The sequence below is a fragment of the Elgaria multicarinata genome, chromosome 4 (assembly GCF_023053635.1).
Source record: "Elgaria multicarinata webbii isolate HBS135686 ecotype San Diego chromosome 4, rElgMul1.1.pri, whole genome shotgun sequence".
NCBI classification, from domain to species: domain Eukaryota; kingdom Metazoa; phylum Chordata; class Lepidosauria; order Squamata; family Anguidae; genus Elgaria; species Elgaria multicarinata.
The window spans coordinates 96,844,890-96,865,102 of record NC_086174.1 but is presented as its reverse complement, the minus strand read 5'-3'; the positions used below and the strand labels follow the sequence as shown (position 1 = coordinate 96,865,102).

General features: G+C 39.9%; 1 protein-coding gene across 1 annotated transcript in view; it reads left to right on the top strand.

Moving 5' to 3' along the window:
• GRIK2 (glutamate ionotropic receptor kainate type subunit 2) overlaps nucleotides 1-20,213 on the top strand; it is a 531,656-nt gene that overhangs the window by 470,599 nt on the left and 40,844 nt on the right. Inside the window, exon 14 of the mRNA XM_063124850.1 lies at nucleotides 19,666-19,891. Coding sequence (XP_062980920.1) covers nucleotides 19,666-19,891 — 226 coding nt within the window. The remainder of the gene's footprint in view (nucleotides 1-19,665; nucleotides 19,892-20,213) is intronic.

Here is a 20,213-nt window from a genome sequence, read left to right as displayed (position 1 = left end):
GTGTTACACACATAGCTGTCTAAGGGGAGAGAGGGGATAAGATCCTGAAACCCAGGATCTCAAACTACCTAGCTTTACATCCGACTAATGAATTGCAATGTACACAGTTCAGTATAATCTTGGCCTTTTGGCACTATGACTCTCTATAGCATAGAATATACTCTTCAGAACAGGCATGGTTATCTGTTTAAGCAGGAAATATGCTTTGAAAGATGCATGCTTTGTCACATGCTGTGTTAAGCAGCAGCTGTCTGCCAGGGTAAAAATATGATTTTGAACTGTATCCTGACATTTAAATTTGTTGAGAATATTGTAATCTTTATGATCTTTGGCTCAGTTTCCCGTGTGTGTGTGTGCTTTCATGCAACATGACCCATGGGAAGCTTGGATTGGGAACCTCTACCCCTAAGGAAACCAGTCACTCACTTGTGCACCCCTTCTGTCACTTCCCTTCGGATACCGTGAGACTGTATCCCTTGTAGCTCTGAAAATGCAAAGGAGTATATAAATACTTGCCTCTTTTTCAGCTAGCTGTTCCTCTTTCCACATCATTCTGTTCTCTGCCCCTGTATTCCTCTGTCTTTTTAGATATCAGTTGTAAACCATTTGTATAAAATTGCTGTGATTATTTGAACGATGTTGCAGACCCTTGGAGGAGGATATGACCCACTGTTCTTGGCAATCCTCTTACTCAGGGTTTGGATGCTCTCTTGACTCAACAATTTATGCTTATTACTGGAGAGTCACAAAGTGCTGTTCTGAAACATATGCACTTGCCACAGGGTATGGCTGAGTAGTAATAAATTACTGCAGTGGGTGAGGTAAGGACATGTCAGTCTGACTTCTAGTCTCTCTGTTTTCTTTTGGTCATCATGGTTCAGTGTTAATGCTGTGTTAAAATAACAGTGTTGATAATGCTGAAAGGACAGGCAGCTAGGTTCAGGGATTAGGTACCAAAAAATTGCATGAAACAATTTCTTCATACAATTGAAACTAAAGATCCACTCTACAATAATTAATGGGAAAAAAATCACCATGAAAATAGGAGATGGGAGTGAACATTTCCAATGTCCTTGATGGGCACCATGTTGTCTTTTATTACCCTTTACTGAAATACATTCCATCCTGACTGAATATCCAGACTAAGCCTCCTGCCTCCCTCTGGCAGCTTTCTCCATCATCCTCACAGTCATCTGCAGCCCATTTTGGACATACTGTGATTACACCTAGACATTCAAAACAGAAAGACCCTTGGAACGTGGATGTAGGAATGTTGGAGTCCTGTGAGTTTTCGCCCATTTCTGCTTTTTTGGGATACACAAAAAGTGGGAAACCGTGAACTTGCCTGACTCAGTGGACGCCGAGTCAAGCCAGCTTGGGGATCTGCAAGCTGGCATCCAGAGGGTCGTGTTGGGGAAAACTCGCTGACCTCCACCCCCACACCAGATTCTGTTGACATACCTGCATTCCCATTCAAAGAGTCTTGCTGTTTTGAATGTCTGGCAAAATCGCAGCCGTAAAGAGTGGAATTTGGGCGAAATTGAAGGCATAAAGGGCCATTTACACAAGCAGTTTTACACAAATTGCACCCTTTACAGCCACGATTTTGTATAAATTCCAATTTGCACAAATATTCCCAGCTGTGATTTTGTGCAAATCATGACTCATAGACAGGGGGGAAAGAGTATTCGTCAGGCACCTGCAGACCATCTGTCAGCTTGCCCCACATGCCTGCCATGGTCAGGCAACCAGTGGGAGTCCAGTGAGCAGAGCACAAACAGGACATGGGGAAATTCACCCATCCCTAAATTCTTGCTGCCATCCTACGTAGGCAGCCTGTGTTTGAGGCATTGAGCAGACGTTGGGCTTGATGTTGTTATAGACCCCTTCCAACTCTACTATTCTATTATTCTATGACTATCCATTTCAGCTGTATTTCACTATCTATTTTTGAAATTCAACCCTTAAGGTGGCTTCTGACATTACAACTTCTCAATCACCATCAAAGACTTTATACTGTTAATGTTCATTACCCTTTCAAATTTGGCAGCAGCCTCTTCATTCTGTCACAATACATGGTATGTTGCACATGTTCACCCTAAAACCAAGATCCATTGAAAGGGAAATCAGTTTGCATATATAAAAATGCTTGGGGCTAATTTGTATGACTGGAAAAATATGCTGAAGTGTAGGTTGATTTATGGAGTTGCATGGGTTAGACTGAGAAATTGTGAAAATATTTTTTTCTGAGGACCTAAGAACTCTGTCAACATTTGAACAGATGGTATGTAGGCACCACTTGTGAGTGGATAAATATATGGATATTTGGTCTTCTTTTCTTGAAATTTATGCATAATCTCTCCCCACCCACTTTTTTTAAAAAAAGAATGCTATATGTGATTGAATAGTGATATTTCTATGCATTAATTTTCTGGGTATTTTTTTTGAAAAAATATTTTCACAATTTGTTTTCTGTTTCATTTTGTTAAAACTCACAGTAAAGGGGAAAAGATTATTGAAAAAGATCATTTTTCTACAGTGCTTTTCTCCACATGTGGACACCTCAGCAGAGCCACACCTCCTTGTTCCAGACCCAATTTCTGCCCCCTGACATTGATGCATTATGCACAGCCACCCAAAAAAGGGATAGTTATATGTGAGCTCACATGTAGATGCTTTATGCAGTCAGTACCCTTTCATGATTTGGGGCTATACACAAACAGCTGCTCACATGTGGGTGCGTATTTTCACACATCCTGAAGTGAACAATGTCAGGGGCTTGAAATGCCACCTTAATCTATCTCCACACATAGGGAAGCATTGAAGGAAATGTTTAAGAGTTTATGTGCCTCCAAATCCAGATTGTTCAATGTAGATACATTGGGTTGCATCTAATGCTAATCCTAGTTAGAGTTCACTCATTGAAATGATTGGGACTTAAGTTAGAGCAAAGTTGAATGCAACCCATTTTCACTACTAAGGCCACATAGGTAAGGATCCAGTAGGGGCCTTGTGCACATGGCCAGCACTGCTGGTAATGATCAAAAGACACCCAACCCTGGTAGTCACCATCTACATGCAGCCCCTACGGCTTGCAGCCATGATGTAGCACTTCTGGGTCAAGCCCTGAAACAAGTGGAAAAGCTAATTACTGGGAGGCATGACTTGCCCCTTGCAGAAATGAATGTGTCCACCAATTTCTAGGCTTGCCACTGGAAATGCTACATCACAGTCAAAAGCGGTAGGGGCCATGCGTGGACCAAAACCAGTGGAGCTGGCCATGCACAGAAGAGCTCTTTTAGATACAGCCCAAATTATCAATCCATATTTCATTGTCATTGCAATTTGGTCATTGTGGAGATCAAGGAGTAAAAATTACAAGTAAAAGTTGCAAAGACACTGGAATGTGGATTGATAATTTGGGGATCAGTTGTTTTCATCCAGAATGTATCTTTCCAAAACTAGTAATAATTCACTTGAAGTAAAGAATTACTGAGCTAAATTCATTTTTCTCTCTCTCCCAAAAATTCCTCTAAAGAAAGTATCTTTCAGACCTGAGTATTCAAAATACAATTTGTTGCAAAGAAAATGTTGAACTTTATTTTACATTTTGCTCATATTGTTTAGTTGACTACAAAGAGTCCTCAAGAAATGGCATAACTGGGAGGAACTAATGACACAATATATTATTTTCATTGCTTTGAGGAGTGGCCAATAATTAGTGCAATGATTTATGCGACTTTAGTTTTTTTATAAATGTTATGTTATTTTGTGGCTAATGTAGAAATAATGGTTTAGTTACACTGTACCAACTTGGGGCGAGAAAGACACAGTGTTTATTATGAAAGATTTAGGGATAGCTAATACCGTGGAAGACAGAAACAAACTTCAAAGTGATCTTGATAGGCTGGAGTGCTGGGCTGAAAACAACAGAATGAAATTTAATAGGGATAAATGCCAAGTTCTCCACCTAGGAAATAGAAACCAAATGCACAGTTACAAGATGGGGGATACTTGGCTCAGCAATACTACAAACGCGAAGGATCTTGGAATTGTTGTAGATCACAAGCTGAATATGAGCCAACAGTGTGATGTGGCTGCAAAAAAAAGCAAATGCTATTTTGGGCTACATTAATAGAAGTATAGCTTCCAAATCGTGTGAGGTACTGGTTCTTCTCTATTCGCCCCTGGTTAGGCCTCATCTTAAGTATTACGTTTAGTTCTGGGCACCACACTTCAAGAAGGATGCAGACAAGCTGGAACGTGTTCAGAGCAGGGCAACCAGGATGATCATGTGTCTGGAAACAAAGCCCTATGAAGACAGACTGAAAGAACTGGGCATGTTTAGCCTGGAAAAGAGAAGATTGAGGGGAGACATGATAGCACTCTTCAAATACTTAAAAAGTTGTCACACAGGGGAGGGCCAAGATCTCTTATCAATCATCTCAGAGTGCAGGACATGGAATAATGGGCTCAAGTTACAGGAAGCCAGATTCTGTCTGGACATCAGGAAAAACTTCCTGACTGTTAAAGCAGTACGACAATGGAACCAGTTACCTAGGGAAGTTGTGGTCTCTCCCACACTAGAGGCATTCAAGAGGCAGCTGGACAACCATCTGTCAGGGATGCTTTAAGGTGGATTCCTGCATTGAGCAGGGGGTTGGACTCGATGGTCTTATAAGCTCCTTCCAACTCTACTATTCTATGATTCTATGATTTTGGAGAGAATCATGGGGGGGGGGGGAGTTACCCTTCCAAAAAAATGGTAAAATTATAAGGGAAGACGGTTTTGAATTTGGATCCTATCACTGTATGATCAGTGTGTTTTGAATCACTGCAGGGCAAACCATTTCTATCAGACTGCAATAAGCCTTCTGCTAGAAATGCCAGAAACATACCATGGAATGTTGTAAGTGCCAATTCCTTGCCAATTTGAAGGCTCCATAGTCTTACCAAGACCTTAAGCCTGGGATTTTGAGACAATTTCTTAGCTGTCAGATATAGGTAAGCTTTCTTTTAAGCTAGTATTTTCAGACTTAATTTCTAGACCAAGTTTCTTGATGTGAAACAAAACGTTGTAAGGCCCGTCTCTCTGCCATATGGGGTGGCGCTGCTTTCAAACCTAATAATAGAGGCTAAGTGTTCTCATGCCGCGTCTTAAATTATAATTTGTATTTGACAGCAGGCAGTATGAGCAGAGGTGAACATTTCATTCGCCTCTCTAAAGCAATCTGGAAACCAAGACTTCTTTAAAGGCAGGTGACGTTGTATAGTCTCTGGCAGTAAAACAGAAGACCTATGTCAGGGCACATAAGCTGCTCCTTTGAATTATCTTCCTTGACATCATTCAGCATGATGAGCAATAGCAATTACCTAACAAAGGACCACTACTCTATGATATCCAAGAAGGGGAAAAAACCCCAAGGTTTCTGTAAAGTAATTATTTTGCTTGTATCTAATTCTTAGCTCATCTCCAGGTTGTACATACCTCAGAAATGTGATCATGCAAGCAGTGCTTCCTATGTTATTTACACAAGTGCTGTGTTGAAATTCACTCCCTACTTTCGAGAATTTCTTTCTTTTATGAAAAACAGGCTTACTGCATCTTGTCACACAGGCTTTCAGCTTATGTGAACATGTGACATTTCAATTGTATTGGGGGGATTTTTAGAATTAAAAAAAATAGCCAGAAGACTGCCCAGCCACCTCAGTCTCAATAAGATAAACAAAACCTTCCTATCACTCTCTACTTACAAATTTGTTTGAAATTTTCTCCACTCCCTTCCATGTAATTCCCCATCTCCACCCCCACCACACAATTGCTGAAGATAAAAGTATAGCAATATTTGGCACAGCACTAATTTATGGCACAATCCTCTACATATCTACTCAGAAGTAAATCCCATGTTCAGTGGGGATTACTCCCAGGTAAGTGGATATAGAATTGCCACATTAAATCTTAATAGCAGTCCCATTCCCACAGGGCACTTGCATAATTTAAGACCAGTGATGGGCAAATTCAGAATCCGTTTGCACCAGCAATTCTGAACAAGAAAACGTTCCATAAAAGGTTTTTTATGGAAAAATGAGAGTTGAACATGTAATAATTGCAAAGACGACGTCGGGTCTGCAGCGCGGGATGGCACAACGCAGTGAGGTGTCGCATTGGCATTCCTTCTGACCATCTACAGGGGAAGGAGTGCAGTTGCAGGCCTTCCGGTTGGCACTGTTGACGCTGCACCCACCCATCTGAGCACACACACGGCAGTTCCAGGGTGCTTGGAAGCATCCGCACCCCCTCTTTCAAGGGTAGGGTGTTGTTTTTTTTAAAAAAGGCCAGAATTTAGTTCTTCTTTTGTTAAAGCTGTAAATGTGAAGGATCACATTTACAGCTAAATGGGGGTGGAGAAACAAGGGGGATATTCCCTCCTTCGCAGAACATCCACCCCCCCCTTTCATTATTATTTTTTTAACAAGGGTCCGCAGAGGCACAGAGCCTGGCTCCAAGCTAAAAAAGCCAGGGTAAGTGCCTGACTTTTTTAGAGTGGAGCTTTGGGGCTTTGCCCCTGGATCGCTTCGGAGTGGCAGCTGCGTCATGTAGATCACCTGATCACTTCAAAGCTACTGCAGGGAAAAGTGCCCATCTAGACAAGCCCCAGGTCTCCAGATGTTTTCCCTTGGTGGCTTTAGCTGCTGCTGCTGCTGCTGCTGCTGCTGCTGCTGCTACCACCACCCAAGAGCATCAGGAGGAGAGAAATCCTCCCCACATCTTTCTCCACTTCATCATAGTCCTTATCCTCTGCCTTTGATGACAGGGAGGGAGCGGGCAAGGGAGGTTGCTCTGCCTCTTCTCTCCAGCGACAGGGAAAATAGAGAGAGGTGCACACCAGCCCACTTGCTCTCCCATTGATTCTGCAACAGAGCCCCTGGAATGTTTGGCCCAGTTCACATCTCTGAAGGTATTGGAAGATGCTAGTGCACTCCATGACATCTTTGCATGGTAGGGATTGGAGAACCGGCATTTTTTCCAAGCTTGCCTAAATTCCCTGAAAATGACTTCAAAATTCATTTCAGCTCGCTGCCATTTTCATTTCCAACCTATTTTTTTGGTTCGTTTGAATGGGAAAAGTCTGCATTTAGTATAAGAAAAGTGCATTTCGGTGCATATTTTTCAACAGTACACTCGTTTCTCCCATTGACTCAAATGTGTAATTTGCGGGAAATGTGCATTTCCAAAGTTACTTTTGAAAGAATGAGCATTTCAAAGTGTTGGACCAGTGAACTAGTCTGACTTAGGCAGGATCTACACTTGTGCTTATAATGGTTTATAATGGTTATGACAACTGTTCAGGCCCAGGACACATGACATATACCGTTTTCATAACATTTTAAAAGTGTTATATCCTGCTTGGTGTAGATCGGCCCTTAGTATAAGCAGCTTTCTGTGTTCCTAATGTATAATGAATTGTCAATTCATTAGTGTTACCTTGCATTTATTTTGAATGCTTAGTCTAATTATAGCCTGCTTTATAATGCCAACAGGCTCCCTCCCACTCCCCCCCCCCCCCGAACAATGAAATTACACTTTGGGATTTATTTTCCCAGCACTGTATTTTTTCATTTCATGTAGGACCATTCTTGACAGGAATGCCTTTCCTACCTTTCTTCATTTGTGCTCTATGGACCATGAAAACTGCCATTACAAAGGGAGAGATCACTATATGAACTTTTTATTATTATTATCAGTTTTGTGCTGACACAACAAAATCAGCTAGTTCACTTAAAGCTTTACAGGCCTCAGCAGTTCTGATAAAAAAAAAAACCACCCGAGGTCATGGAATAGAGACGACCAGTCAGATAAAATGAGACGCTATCTTTCATCTTTGATCCCTTTCCTTGAAAACTGAAGACTACAGTGCTGTAGGAGACATTAAAATCAAATTTAGTCCAGAAAGGAAGGTTACTTTCATCTTTTTAAAATAATAATAATAATCTTGTCTGAAAACATTACTGATGTGCAGGATTTTGTCCTTTGTTGCATACATGATCTCCCATAAAATTTACCAATTAGACTTGCAGCTTCATCCAGCAAATTAATTCTTACGATGGGAAGAGCTATTGACAAGCGCACTAGAACAATAGAGAACGCCACAATGTTATGCCAGCACTACAGGCAGAGATTCAAGTGAAGGTGTTTAGCATCAAGATGTAATTTGATTATTTCTAATTAAACCAGAGTGTCATTTTTCATTTTTTTGGATGAGTATCTGATATTTAGAATGTTTGATTTATTTATTTAAAAAGTATTTCATTTCTGCCTTTATTAAGTGAAATTACAAGTGATAATAACATTTTTTTAAAGTCCTGATCAAAACAAGGACATATTTAGTGTAGCATCCTGTTTTGCACGGTGGCAAACCAGATGCCTATGCTGAGTCCACAAGCAGGATTTGAGGGCAATATTATCATTCCCCAGCAACTGGTATTCAGAAGCATGCCACCCCAGTTCCTGGAAGTAGCATATAGCCATCATGAGTAGTAGCCAACAATAACCTTCTTTTCCATGATTTGGTCTAATCCTCTTTTAAATCCATTTGAATAGGCAGACATCGCCATATCTTGTGGCAGCAAATCCCATCATTTTAACTGTGTGGTCCAGGTGGCAGTCCAAAGAACCCCTTTTAACAGGAATGCTCAGTTGGGATGCAATTCAGAGCAGGGAATCCACAGACTGGCTAACGCTGCCTGACTAAGGATGAATGAGTCCACTTTCTCCTGCATTTGATTTTTTCTAAAATCTCTGAAGAAATGGTGATAAATTTGTACCAGGAAATGAATCAAACTGAAATTCTCATCAAACCCAGGCTTTTTTAAAAAGACCTCTAAAGACCATTTTTAAAAGACCTTTAAAGACCTTTTTTTAAAAAGACCTTTAAAGACCTTTTTCTAAAATGACCTTGAAGCCCTGGACCTGGATAGACAAAGGTGTCCATATCATCTTCCATATTATTATTATTATTATTATTATTATTATTATTATTATTATTATTATTAAAAATATTATTAACAAAGGAAAAATAAAACATAATACATAAACACAAAATTACATTTGTATCATATATTCAAGCTTAATCTATTAAACATAATCATACTCAACATAAAAGTGCAGCCCCCACCTCAGGATCTCATTCCTGTTTCCAAAAACTCATAGCTTCTTCTGTTGGTGGTTTCCCGCTTCCCTTAGAAAACACAAATACTAGGAACTTTTTCCAGATTCCCTCAAAATCATTTGTTTTTACTATACCTCTTTTCACTTTAATATTACATGTCAATTTATCATTAATAGCAACATCACACACTTCTTTATACCATTCTTCAATACAATAATCACCTTGAATCTTCCAGTTCCTAGCTACGATTAACCTTGCAGCTGTCAGCAAATTCGTTATCAGTTCCTTAATTTCTTTACTACATTTAAGATCTTCTTTCAGTGAGAGTAATGCAATTCTTGGTGTATCTTCTATTTTCATTCCAACAATCTGCTCAATCTCGAAGAACACCATCTTCCACAACTTTTGCACATATTTACAATCCTACCACATATGTAAGTACGTTCCTTTTTCACCACAGCCCCTCCAACAATCTGCTGAATACTGATTATTAATCTTGTTTAATCTAACCGGAGTTAGGTACCACCTCCATACAATTTTATAATAATTCTCCTTTATGCTTACTGACATACTTCTCAACACTCTCTGTCTCCATAGTCCTTCCCAACTCTGCTGTCCTATCTGTATCTTCAAATCTGTCTCCCAAACCGATTTTCCTACACTATCCAGCAATCCTTTCTCAGTTAATATATTGTATAATTTACTCATTAAACCTTTTGTCACTATATTTTCTCCCTTATCCCTTTCTTTTTTATCAATTAGCTTCTCAAACTTCGTCATCTCTCTACACTCTCCATTTTCTCTTACCCAACTTTTAGTCCATTGTTCCAATTGCCCATAATTTAACCAAGTTAATTTTTAATCTTTTAAAACCTCTTCCATCTTCTCTCTTGTATTCATCCCTCTTAACCATTCTCTTAATTTCATTTTATTTTTCTCCATTATCACTTTACTTAATCTATTCTTTAAATCTTCAGGAAAATTCTTTAACATTATCACCGGTGTTAAAGGGGAGCTGCTTGGAAGCAACTCCTTTTTATATTTATTCCAAAGTTCCCAATGGAACTTCAAAAACTGATTACCTAAATCATCAACCCATTTTCTTTTCCCTCTTTCCTTAAAAAATACATTATGCAATTTTAATTCTATATTACTTGTACTTTTTTCCTCCATCCAGTCTAAGTCACCTACACCTAAAATTGCTTCAACAATATGTCTTAACCTATTTGCTATATAATAAGAACTAATGTTTGGGAGTCCCAATCCTCCCTTTCTTTGGCTTAAATACCATCTACTTTTATTAATCCTAGATTTCTTCTCTGCGTTACAATATTTATTTATAATATTCTGCCAACTTTTTAACTCTATATCTGAAATTCTTATTGGTAGCATCCTAAAAACAAAATTAATCTTAGGTAAAATCTTCATCTTTATTAATGCTATTCTTCCAAACCATGAAAGGTTCAGTCTTTTATATTTTTTCAATTTTTCTAATATCTCTTTTTTCAAACCACTTAAATTCTCATTTTCTAAATCTTCTAAATTTTTAGTAATCCTAATTCCTAAATATCTAATTTTTTCTTTAATTTTCAATTCTGTAAGATTCCCTTCCCACTCCTTTTCCTCCTTTTTAGTATAGTTAAATAACATCAATTCCGATTTTGCCCAATTTATTCTTAACCCAGTAACTTCCCATAATATTATTTTTAAAAACTCCAGTTCTTACCATCCTGTTTATGAAGACATTTGCACATTTTGGTACATTCTTATCAGTAAAATGAATCAAATGCTATTCCCAGCCATACCTAGCTGCTTCTGCATTTTACAGTCTCCATTCGCAAAGCAACTTTTAAAACCAAACAAAGGGCTATTGGTTCTATATGTTATTCATGATAGTATGTAATTTCAAGGTTGGCCCAAAGCCAAGTGTCCCTTGGAATGACTAGATTGCATTTTATATTTGTGTCCAGCCAGAGATTTTGGTTTTCTGGATTCTTTCGTAACCCTTCTTGATTCCAATACTGTTTCCTATGACACCGAACCAGTTGTCTAGTGCCCATCAATGTATATTTGTCTGTGTTTGAAATCCTCCAACTTCTCCGATTTTAATAAGGATATGTGTGTTAAATGCAGCATATTTGTTAGACTAGGATTTCACCTCTGTGGTTGCACATTTTCTTTGGAAGGATGTAGGAAATATCTTGTTTATAGATTGCACTGTGTGAAATATTTCCTTCAAACTGTAACTGCACTGTGTGTCAAATGAAGAACTAAGTTAAAGGTGGATGTATTTTAGCTTACAATTTGTGTAGGATGTATTGCAGGAAAGTGATGTATGAACATGGAGAAAGCAGCATTGGTGGGGGAGAAAGTGTGTTTTGCAAGAGATGACAAATGGAACATTTTCCAAACCTGCAAGTCACTAATCGTGCTTTTCCTTGATTTTTAAATTTTTTTTTTTTGAAGAAGCCAAGTAGAAACTCAACCCTAGACATATTTATTGGAAACCAAGCCCTAGTTAGCACTTTTGTGCTAACTTGAGATGGCTGAACATGACTTTACCATCTTAATTTCCAGCAGATAAAGTTTGTGAATTAGCATCTCTTTGATGTGACAACTTTCACATTTTCTCACAAAAGGGCTGTCCACATGAAAGTGGATTATAATGTAATGGAAATGATTATAGATGTAAGGTGTTGGTATACACACTTCAAGAACATACGTGTGATAAGCTCCTTTGCCCCGTTAATTTGGTGAGGACACTTAAGACTAAAGTATCGGAGTGGCAGGTCATGCAAGGTTATTATATGGAAATTGATAGCCCAATTCTGTTATTCTGTGGTAGTATCACATTGCATTGTTTTCACACCCCTATAACTGTTGAAAGAGGTGATCATACCTGAAAACTAAAGTGCAGACAGCAAATCTTCTGCAAAGTCCCATGATGGGCTGCACAAAGAAGGCTACGTGAGAATCAGAAACAGTCTCCTCACTATTCTTTTCCTGTTCTTTCAACTCTAAGTTGAGAGCTGCTGACCAGAAGCCAATACCCAATGACTAACAGCTGCTGCTGGGCAGGTGCCTAATAAGAGCTGATAGTCATCAGGTATGGCTTTTTCTAGGATGGAAACTCTACCAAACTTATTGTTGGTGCTATGTAAATATAATAATAATAATAATAATAATAATAATAATAATAATAATAATAATAATAATGCCTTATCCTCTAATTTGGCCACACATTTTTACAGTGAGAAAAGCCTACACATGAGTAGGTGTGCACCTACTCATGTGTAGGGCTAATGTGCGTAGGGGGAAATGGCTTCATGCTTAAGCCTCACCCACAATGTCCACATGCACTCAGCTTCCATGTAGACCATCATGTATTGAGCATGAAGTTAAGGATGTCTGGATTTTGTGAAATCCACCCCTCATGTGTTTCGTAGATTGTGCTTCATTCCGGCATCCATTCACAGATGGATTTGATTCCCCCCCACCCCCACCATTATGTGGAAACATACACAAATAATTCTGTAAGGAAGTTCTCAAGAATTTACGTAATCAATGTTATTATGTAATATTTAGAGTGTTGTTTCCCATTCCATTCGACTTGTCCCATGTATATTTTCCAGCATGGAATATGTCTCTCAGAACTTGCATGTTTTCCTGCAAATGAATTTGAATACATTTTGGGAAAGCAAAACATTAAAATAAAATCTGGAAGTCCACACACTCCGCACAGCCTAGGGAGGCCAGTTTGCAGTGGATTCCATAGGCTGGATACTTAGAAAGCTGAACTCATTTTATACCATCCCGAATTTCTCTGGCATCCCTACAAAAAAGTCTGAAAAGGACTCTGTTAGTACATTCAGTTGAACATGCTTACAAAGTCCTCTTCAAACCTGATCATGTAGGGGCACTGAGACTGGGATTTATATGCATGCCCACATCCCTGTACCCAGTTTAGCTCTACATGCAACCAGGCGCAGGCCTGAATAGGGATAAAATGTTGGTAGAACTCGATATATTTAATACCATACTATGTAATTTTGTATCTGCCTTGAGTGCCATTTTTTCCAAAATGGTGGGATATAAATGAAATTAATAAATAAATACTCCAATAAAATAGGCTTATAACTTTTCATGCATGGGAGTTTTTAAGGTCCCATCCTTAAAATCACCACCACCTAAAAAACCCCCACACAACTCCCCACTTAAAGTGTACAGCTGTCAGGGTCTGTCATTGGAAGGCATTGTTGTGTCTTTTCCAGAAACAACTTTTGTAAACTGCCCAGACAGCTTCGGCTATAGGGCGGTATATAAATGTAATAAATAAATAAGTGGAAGTGCTTTCTGATCACGCATGGGAAATTTGGACCTTACCCCCTAAAACAATCTTCCCCAACTTGATGCCCTTCAGCTGTTTTGAGCTCCAAATCCCATCATTCCTGGTCACTGGCTATGGTGGCTGAGGTTGATGGGAGCTAAAGAACATATGGAGAGCACTAAGTTGAAAAAGGCTACCATAGGATTCCCCTAATTGCTAAAATATAAACATTACCGCTTCAATCATTCTTGTTTTCTATAATACCCTGTTTGAGTAAAGTGAAATTCCTTTCCTTCAATCTTCTTATTTTGTCTTTCTGTCATCTGTAATCAGATAGGATCCTGCAGCATTCAATTCTCAATTGTTTTCTCTACCACTAAACCTTGCCACAGCCCATGTACTCAGTAGTCTCTGTCCAGAGAAAGGAATAACAAAATAGGTTTAAAGAGGTTGCTTTCCATCTCCTGCCTTCTCAGATGCAAATAGTTATGAGATAACTCAATGCTTTTCATTACATTTACATTCATGATTTCTGACACACAGTTATCTTCCAGTGATCTTTAATTTATGACTGCTGAATAAGCCATAAAGCAGTCTCTCCTCTGGATGTCATTGCGATATCTTCCATCTTGAAGTACCAGGTAGCTGAACTCTTTGATTTCGTTCACCTCTAATTGTCTTTCTAATCAGAATGGGCTTCAGGGTTTCAGAGTCATTACTGTCTCCTCTCTTCCACATGAAATGTCACATACCATAACTATCTCACTTTAAAATGCAGCATGATCTCCTGCATTACAATAGCAAAAATAAGCTTAATCAATTATGCCATCACAAGTTTGCCTTTTGAACTATCATTTCTACTAGTTAGATCAGATCCAAAGCAAAATAAAATAACATACTTCATCAAAGAGAGTGTGTAGATAAATCCATCAAATTCCCTTGTGGTATGGAAGATGGAAACACAGTGAAATTGTAGTCGGCGACTGCATATGTGTCAGCAGTAACAGTCTCAGAATCATGACCACATACTATGGCCTTAGCTAGACCTACCTCATAGTCCGCGATGGAGGAGGGAAGATCTTGCATTGTGATTAATGCAAGATCCCTCCTCCGTTTACATGTGAGGTGCAATGACCTCAGGAGGAGAGGCATTGTGCCCACCATTTGTTTTTAAAGAGGAAGGAGCGAACGAATGCTCGTGCGCTAAAGGTAAGGGTATTTTTTTAAAAAATTAATTACTTTTCATGCTCCCCCCACCCTACCCCTGATGGGCGCAGCGCTCCTGAGGAGCGCTGTGCCCGGCTCCGTGCGATGAGTCGCATGGAGCTGGGTCAAACCATGGCAATGGGCCACACGTTCTGCGATCTCGGGCTCAGCCTGGGACTGCGGAAAAAGTGGGCCCAAAAGGGAGGGTGAGATCCCGGGGCAAGGGAGGGATCATCCCTCCCTGATCCCAGGATCCCCTGTGCATCATGTGGATGCACAGGGATGATCCTGGGGTTTGCCCCGGGATTTTGCCCGGTCTAGCTAAGGCCTATGTGAGGAACAGAGGAGATGGGACATTCCATTCTCAGCTCAGTGCTTCTAAAACTGTTGTCCCAGCTTGCCAGTAAGGAAAAGACAGGGCGGAGAAGGCTGCTGGGGCATAGGGCTCTTCTCATTTTCCGAGTCTCTCAGTTTTGCTCAAGAAATGGACACATTTGTTCCCATTTTGCAAGAAAAGAAATAGGCTCATTTCTGGGACAGTTCATGGAGAGCTGTGGGGAACATTTAGTATTTATGTACCTAACTACCTGTAGTTCATCACTATTTCTTTCTGGGAGATAGCGCTGATTATTCCACACTTAAGATAATACTATATCTGGTTTCTTCCATGGTACACATGGTGGGGTAGAACGTTATTTTTCACAGGTAGCAGCCATACTCCCTTTCTTAACACATAGTAATATGAGATAAACGTCCCGTTTTTCTCCACCAGGACATTTTTCTCCACCAGACAAAGGACAGGAGCAGCAGTTTTCTTCTCCCTGAAGTGACTGTGTGGCTCCATTTATGACTGAAGTTAGTGTGGTAGAAAACCAGTGTATTTTGACCAAGCAAAATTATTATTATTATTGTTGTTGTTGTTGTTATTTCAATGATTTTACAAAATGCCATACTACAGTCTGAAGTCTTCTGCTCAAATCTTGCATGTGGCTATTAGAATCTTAGAAGTGGTCATCTCTTTTTTCCAAGGTAGCTAGATTTCTTTCCTTGCTGATTAAATGTCATCGCCTTCTGCTTATCAGCTATCTTGCTGTAGATCTAGGATGACCTGCTTGTGTGACAGCAACTGTCTGCCACTTCGGGAAATTTTGACACAGTAGTCAAAAACGTACCTCTATAACAATGAGGGCTAGAAATTCGTAATTTGAATAGAAATATGAATGCTGAGGTTTTCAATGGAAAGTGGTTGGCAATGACAGTTCAGGTTTGAGCACCCTTGTTGTTGTTGTTTAGTTATCACCACACTGAGTTGTTCAACACCATAGAAATACTTCAGTCAGTTTATTGTCTCTTCAGCATCCTTGTCATTGGGAACAAAACCTAGTTGTATAAACTTGAGATAGAATTTTAGTAACAATAACAAAAAGTAAAAGAGAAAAAAAGAGGCTGATGGTTGTTGATACAGAGGTTTTCCATTTATTTGAGAACATTGACTTTTTTGTCTATTCTGCATGATAGAACCGTTTTAGCTCCCATGGAGCATGCTGCATGCAGTGCAAGTGTATTTTCTTATATAGTAATATTGATGTACGATGAATACCAGTGTAATTTGTTTTTGGATCGGAGTTCATACAATATAACCCCTTGTTTGTGTGTGCTCCCCATGCATTATATCCTGGTGTTTCCCCCCCCTTGCACTTTCTCATTGAAATGCCCCTGCAATCAGTAGTATATCAGTTTGGCACCACCTCAGTAAGTTATTGCAGATGGATATAAAATTCTATTTTTTATTACCGTTGGGTCCAGGAAATATTTGAATGATAGATTTGCAGAAGTCCCCAGGCAAATTGAAATAAGCCTTGAATTGTATCTCAGCAGGGATACTAAGTTATCCTTATTCAGAATAAATGTTCCTCTTTTTATCCCGTATATACCACTAATCCTCCTTGGGGGCAGAAGCTATGGATGCCAGTCAACTCAACTTTAGAAAGGTCTGCACTGTCAATCTTGCGCTTAGTTCCTGTCTCAGAGCTGGAGAAGTAGTTATGTGTAAAGTTAACATTAGCACACAAGAGAAGATGCTTGTCTTCTAGTCTTAACTGTTGCTTTCTGGAGTGCGTTGACTGACAGGATGTTACCAGTATGGCACACATTGTTGGATTCTCTCTCTCTCTCTCTCTCTCTCTCTCTCAACAAGTTAAGACAGCTACAATGTGATATATCCCTGTCATTTCCAGGTAGTAAACATTCCCCCTGCATGATAAGGTCTTAGGACTGACCTACATGCTATTTTTATCAAGCAGCTTCAGTGTAATGTCTCGCTTTCATTGTGGCATGTACCCTGGCTATCCAATGGTTATTTCACATCACATGGCAGGGTATGCCTCCATTCCAGAACAGCATATTCTTGCATAGGCACGTGCAGCACATTTCATTAGGGTGTGCACTCAAGGATTTTTTTTTAAAAAAGGCAAACATTTATTGAATACTCAATCATGAAAGACATTATTTTTATTCATTTATTTATTAAACACTGTGGACACGGATGCCCCACTACACGTTCAGCTTGCTTGACTGCAGGAGGGCTGTGGCAGATGGGGCGATGAGGAGATACTTCTCAAGCGCCAGCATTGGTGGGTCTTTGTGTTGACACTGGCCAGAGAAGGGACTTACAAGGCAATATTGGCCTTCCGGGGGCCCTCCACCTGGCCACTTTGAAGTGCGGCTCCCAGCAGAGAGGCTCCCAGCAGAGCGATTCCTTTTCTCTCCTGCCTCCAGGAGCAACTTTGCTGTCTTGGAAGCAGTGGTTCTTTGGTGTGGTGGCAGAGCAGCTGGAGGACCGTTCCCATTGTATCTGGATCCCCCTCAATGCCCCCCTCAAGTTGGTGCTTATTACTTGACATATACCCCTTGCGCATGCCTATGTATTCTTGGGGTAAATAATATATGTGCTATTTTATGCAATAAAGTTGAGGCTGCTCTAATTTAAATTTCCAGTCAGTTTCTTGTCACAAAATCCTAAAGATCTACTACTAGTAGTTTTATTTATTTATTTATTTAAAAACATTTTAAACATTCACTACTAGATCCTTCTTCAGCCTTCGATATGGCTGACCATTCACTTTATCTCTTCTCTTGCCTTCTTAGGTACTATTTCAATCATTTCTTTTGCACTTCTGCCTCAAGGTTTCTACCAGTTTCTCCATCATTTCCCCTTTATGTGGAGATACCTCAGCTATTGATGCCAGGCCCCCTTCATTTCTAGGCTGCCTCTCTTCACTCTTTACATTTTCTTCCATGGCTCCATTATTCATTTTGGGGGCCTCTCAGTGGATGGAGATCTATTTATTCAGAACAAACTCATACAAAATTTTGGCCTCACTTCGAACATTCTACGGGCAGTCTGTGTGAGGACTTTCATGATGCTTTACATACTACTATCACATTACAGTGACTATGGACACCTGCCTTGGTACCTACCTGTCTCTCTGCCCCTTCTATTTTTGCTTCTTTGATCAGTTTGGTTACTTTACTTAGCCTGCAAAACTGTTGTATTGGTTAAGATTTCTACTTACATGTTTTCCACATTTTAATTACACCCATCCCCATGTGATATCCTCTTATCTGATACTTCAGCTATCTCAGGCAGAAGCTTTTCAACATGCACAAGCCATACCTGCCAACAGCTAGAGAAGTGGAATCACCACATGAGTTGATTTTGCACATCATGCAGATCTGAAAATGCTATCCTTTGCTCTATAGGGAATTGCCCTGTGTAATGTTAATATAACATGGGAAAGAAAAACATATTTCAAAATACTTCAAAATGAATGGTACTGTCCTCTGAGCTTTCAGAAAGGTCTCTCTTAGTGCTGGGCCGAATCCTGCCCCCTATTTTTGGGAACTTTCTCTCTCCCTGCGAAAGAGGCACTTGTTTTTTCTGCCTCTTTCGCAGTTCTTCTTGGGGAGGGGAACAGGACTTCCACATACCTTTTTTAAGTGTAGCTGATTGCTGAGAGCCCTTCTTCCTATTTTTTAGTGTGTTTTTTTAAACACCCCTTTCCTTCAGCATTTGGATGAGTCCAGCAGTTGTTAGTGAATACTTATTGGAGACCATGTGACCTCTCCCTCTCCAATAAGCATTCAGTAAGGAAGGAAGGAAGGAAGGAAGGAAAGAAAGAAAGAAAGAAAGAAAGAAAGAAAGAAAGAAAGAAAGAAGACCCCTTAACAACTGGCTGTATTTAAAAAGGTATGTGGAAAACTTCTTTCCCTCCCCAAGGAGAAAATTCTCCAAAAATTCTCACCTCTCCCAGCCTCTTTCGCTTGAATTTTCATCCCCCCTCCCAACAAAATGCTGAAAATGGAATGGCCAGAATTTTCAGCACAGCACTAGTCTCAGTAGGTCTCAGTGTTTATAATGACCAGATTTTTTACTAGGGCTGTTCACTGCCTTGGGCTGAGGCCCTGAATCCGAGCCAAGGTGGGTTGATTTGGCCTGTCTCGCATCGGTTCCGAGGCAGTTCTGGCTCAGCCCGAGGCACCCCGAAGCCAATTGGCTCCGAAGCTTTAGGGTGCCTTGAGCTGCTTCAGAGTGGCACTGGGCGGGCCTTGCCTGCTGCAATCACCGCCACCTCGCGGCTGCTGGATTCCAACGCTGCATGTGAGAAGAACCAGGCCGTGCATGATTTTAAGATATCATGGGAGCTCTGGATGATTAGTACCTCTATGGCCACCGTAGTTTGTGGCCATAGAGTAGAGGTACTAATCTTAAAATGCAAATTTAGAGTGAAGCTGTGTGCTGCCTGGTCTGATAAAAGATATTGTTTCAAACTGTGTTTTCTATTCTGAGATCCAGTATATGTATTATCATTCTACTCAAATAAATTTTCTTTTTCAGTGGGAATGCTTTGCCACTGTATCTTAAATATACTGTCCTTATTCATGTTGCAATTTCTGTTTCAGAAATCAAAAATTGCCACATATGAGAAAATGTGGGCCTTTATGAATAGCAGGAGGCAGTCGGTGCTTGTCAAAAGTAATGAAGAAGGTATCCAGCGTGTACTCACCTCTGATTATTCTTTCCTGATGGAGTCAACTACCATTGAATTTGTTACGCAGCGGAACTGTAACCTGACACAGATTGGAGGCCTGATAGACTCCAAAGGTTATGGCGTCGGAACTCCCATGGGTAGGTTATACGTCTGTTTATTCTGTATTTATTGACCATAGTTGTGTTGGGCATTAGCTAGATATAATGACGCTATGTGCCAGTAGCTGAGTTGTATTGTTTTATATAGTTGTGCTGAGGCATATGACTACTGAGATGATAAATATACAGTCCTGTGAACACTCAAAGTACTATAAACATCATCATTGTTATTGTTGTTACTAATTTGAAGGGACGTAATATATGCCAATAACACAACATCTGTGGTGTTTACCAAGTGTATATTTAAGTAAAAAATATAAGGCCTACGCTCAGGATGGGAGGTACACGGTTTTCTTAGGAA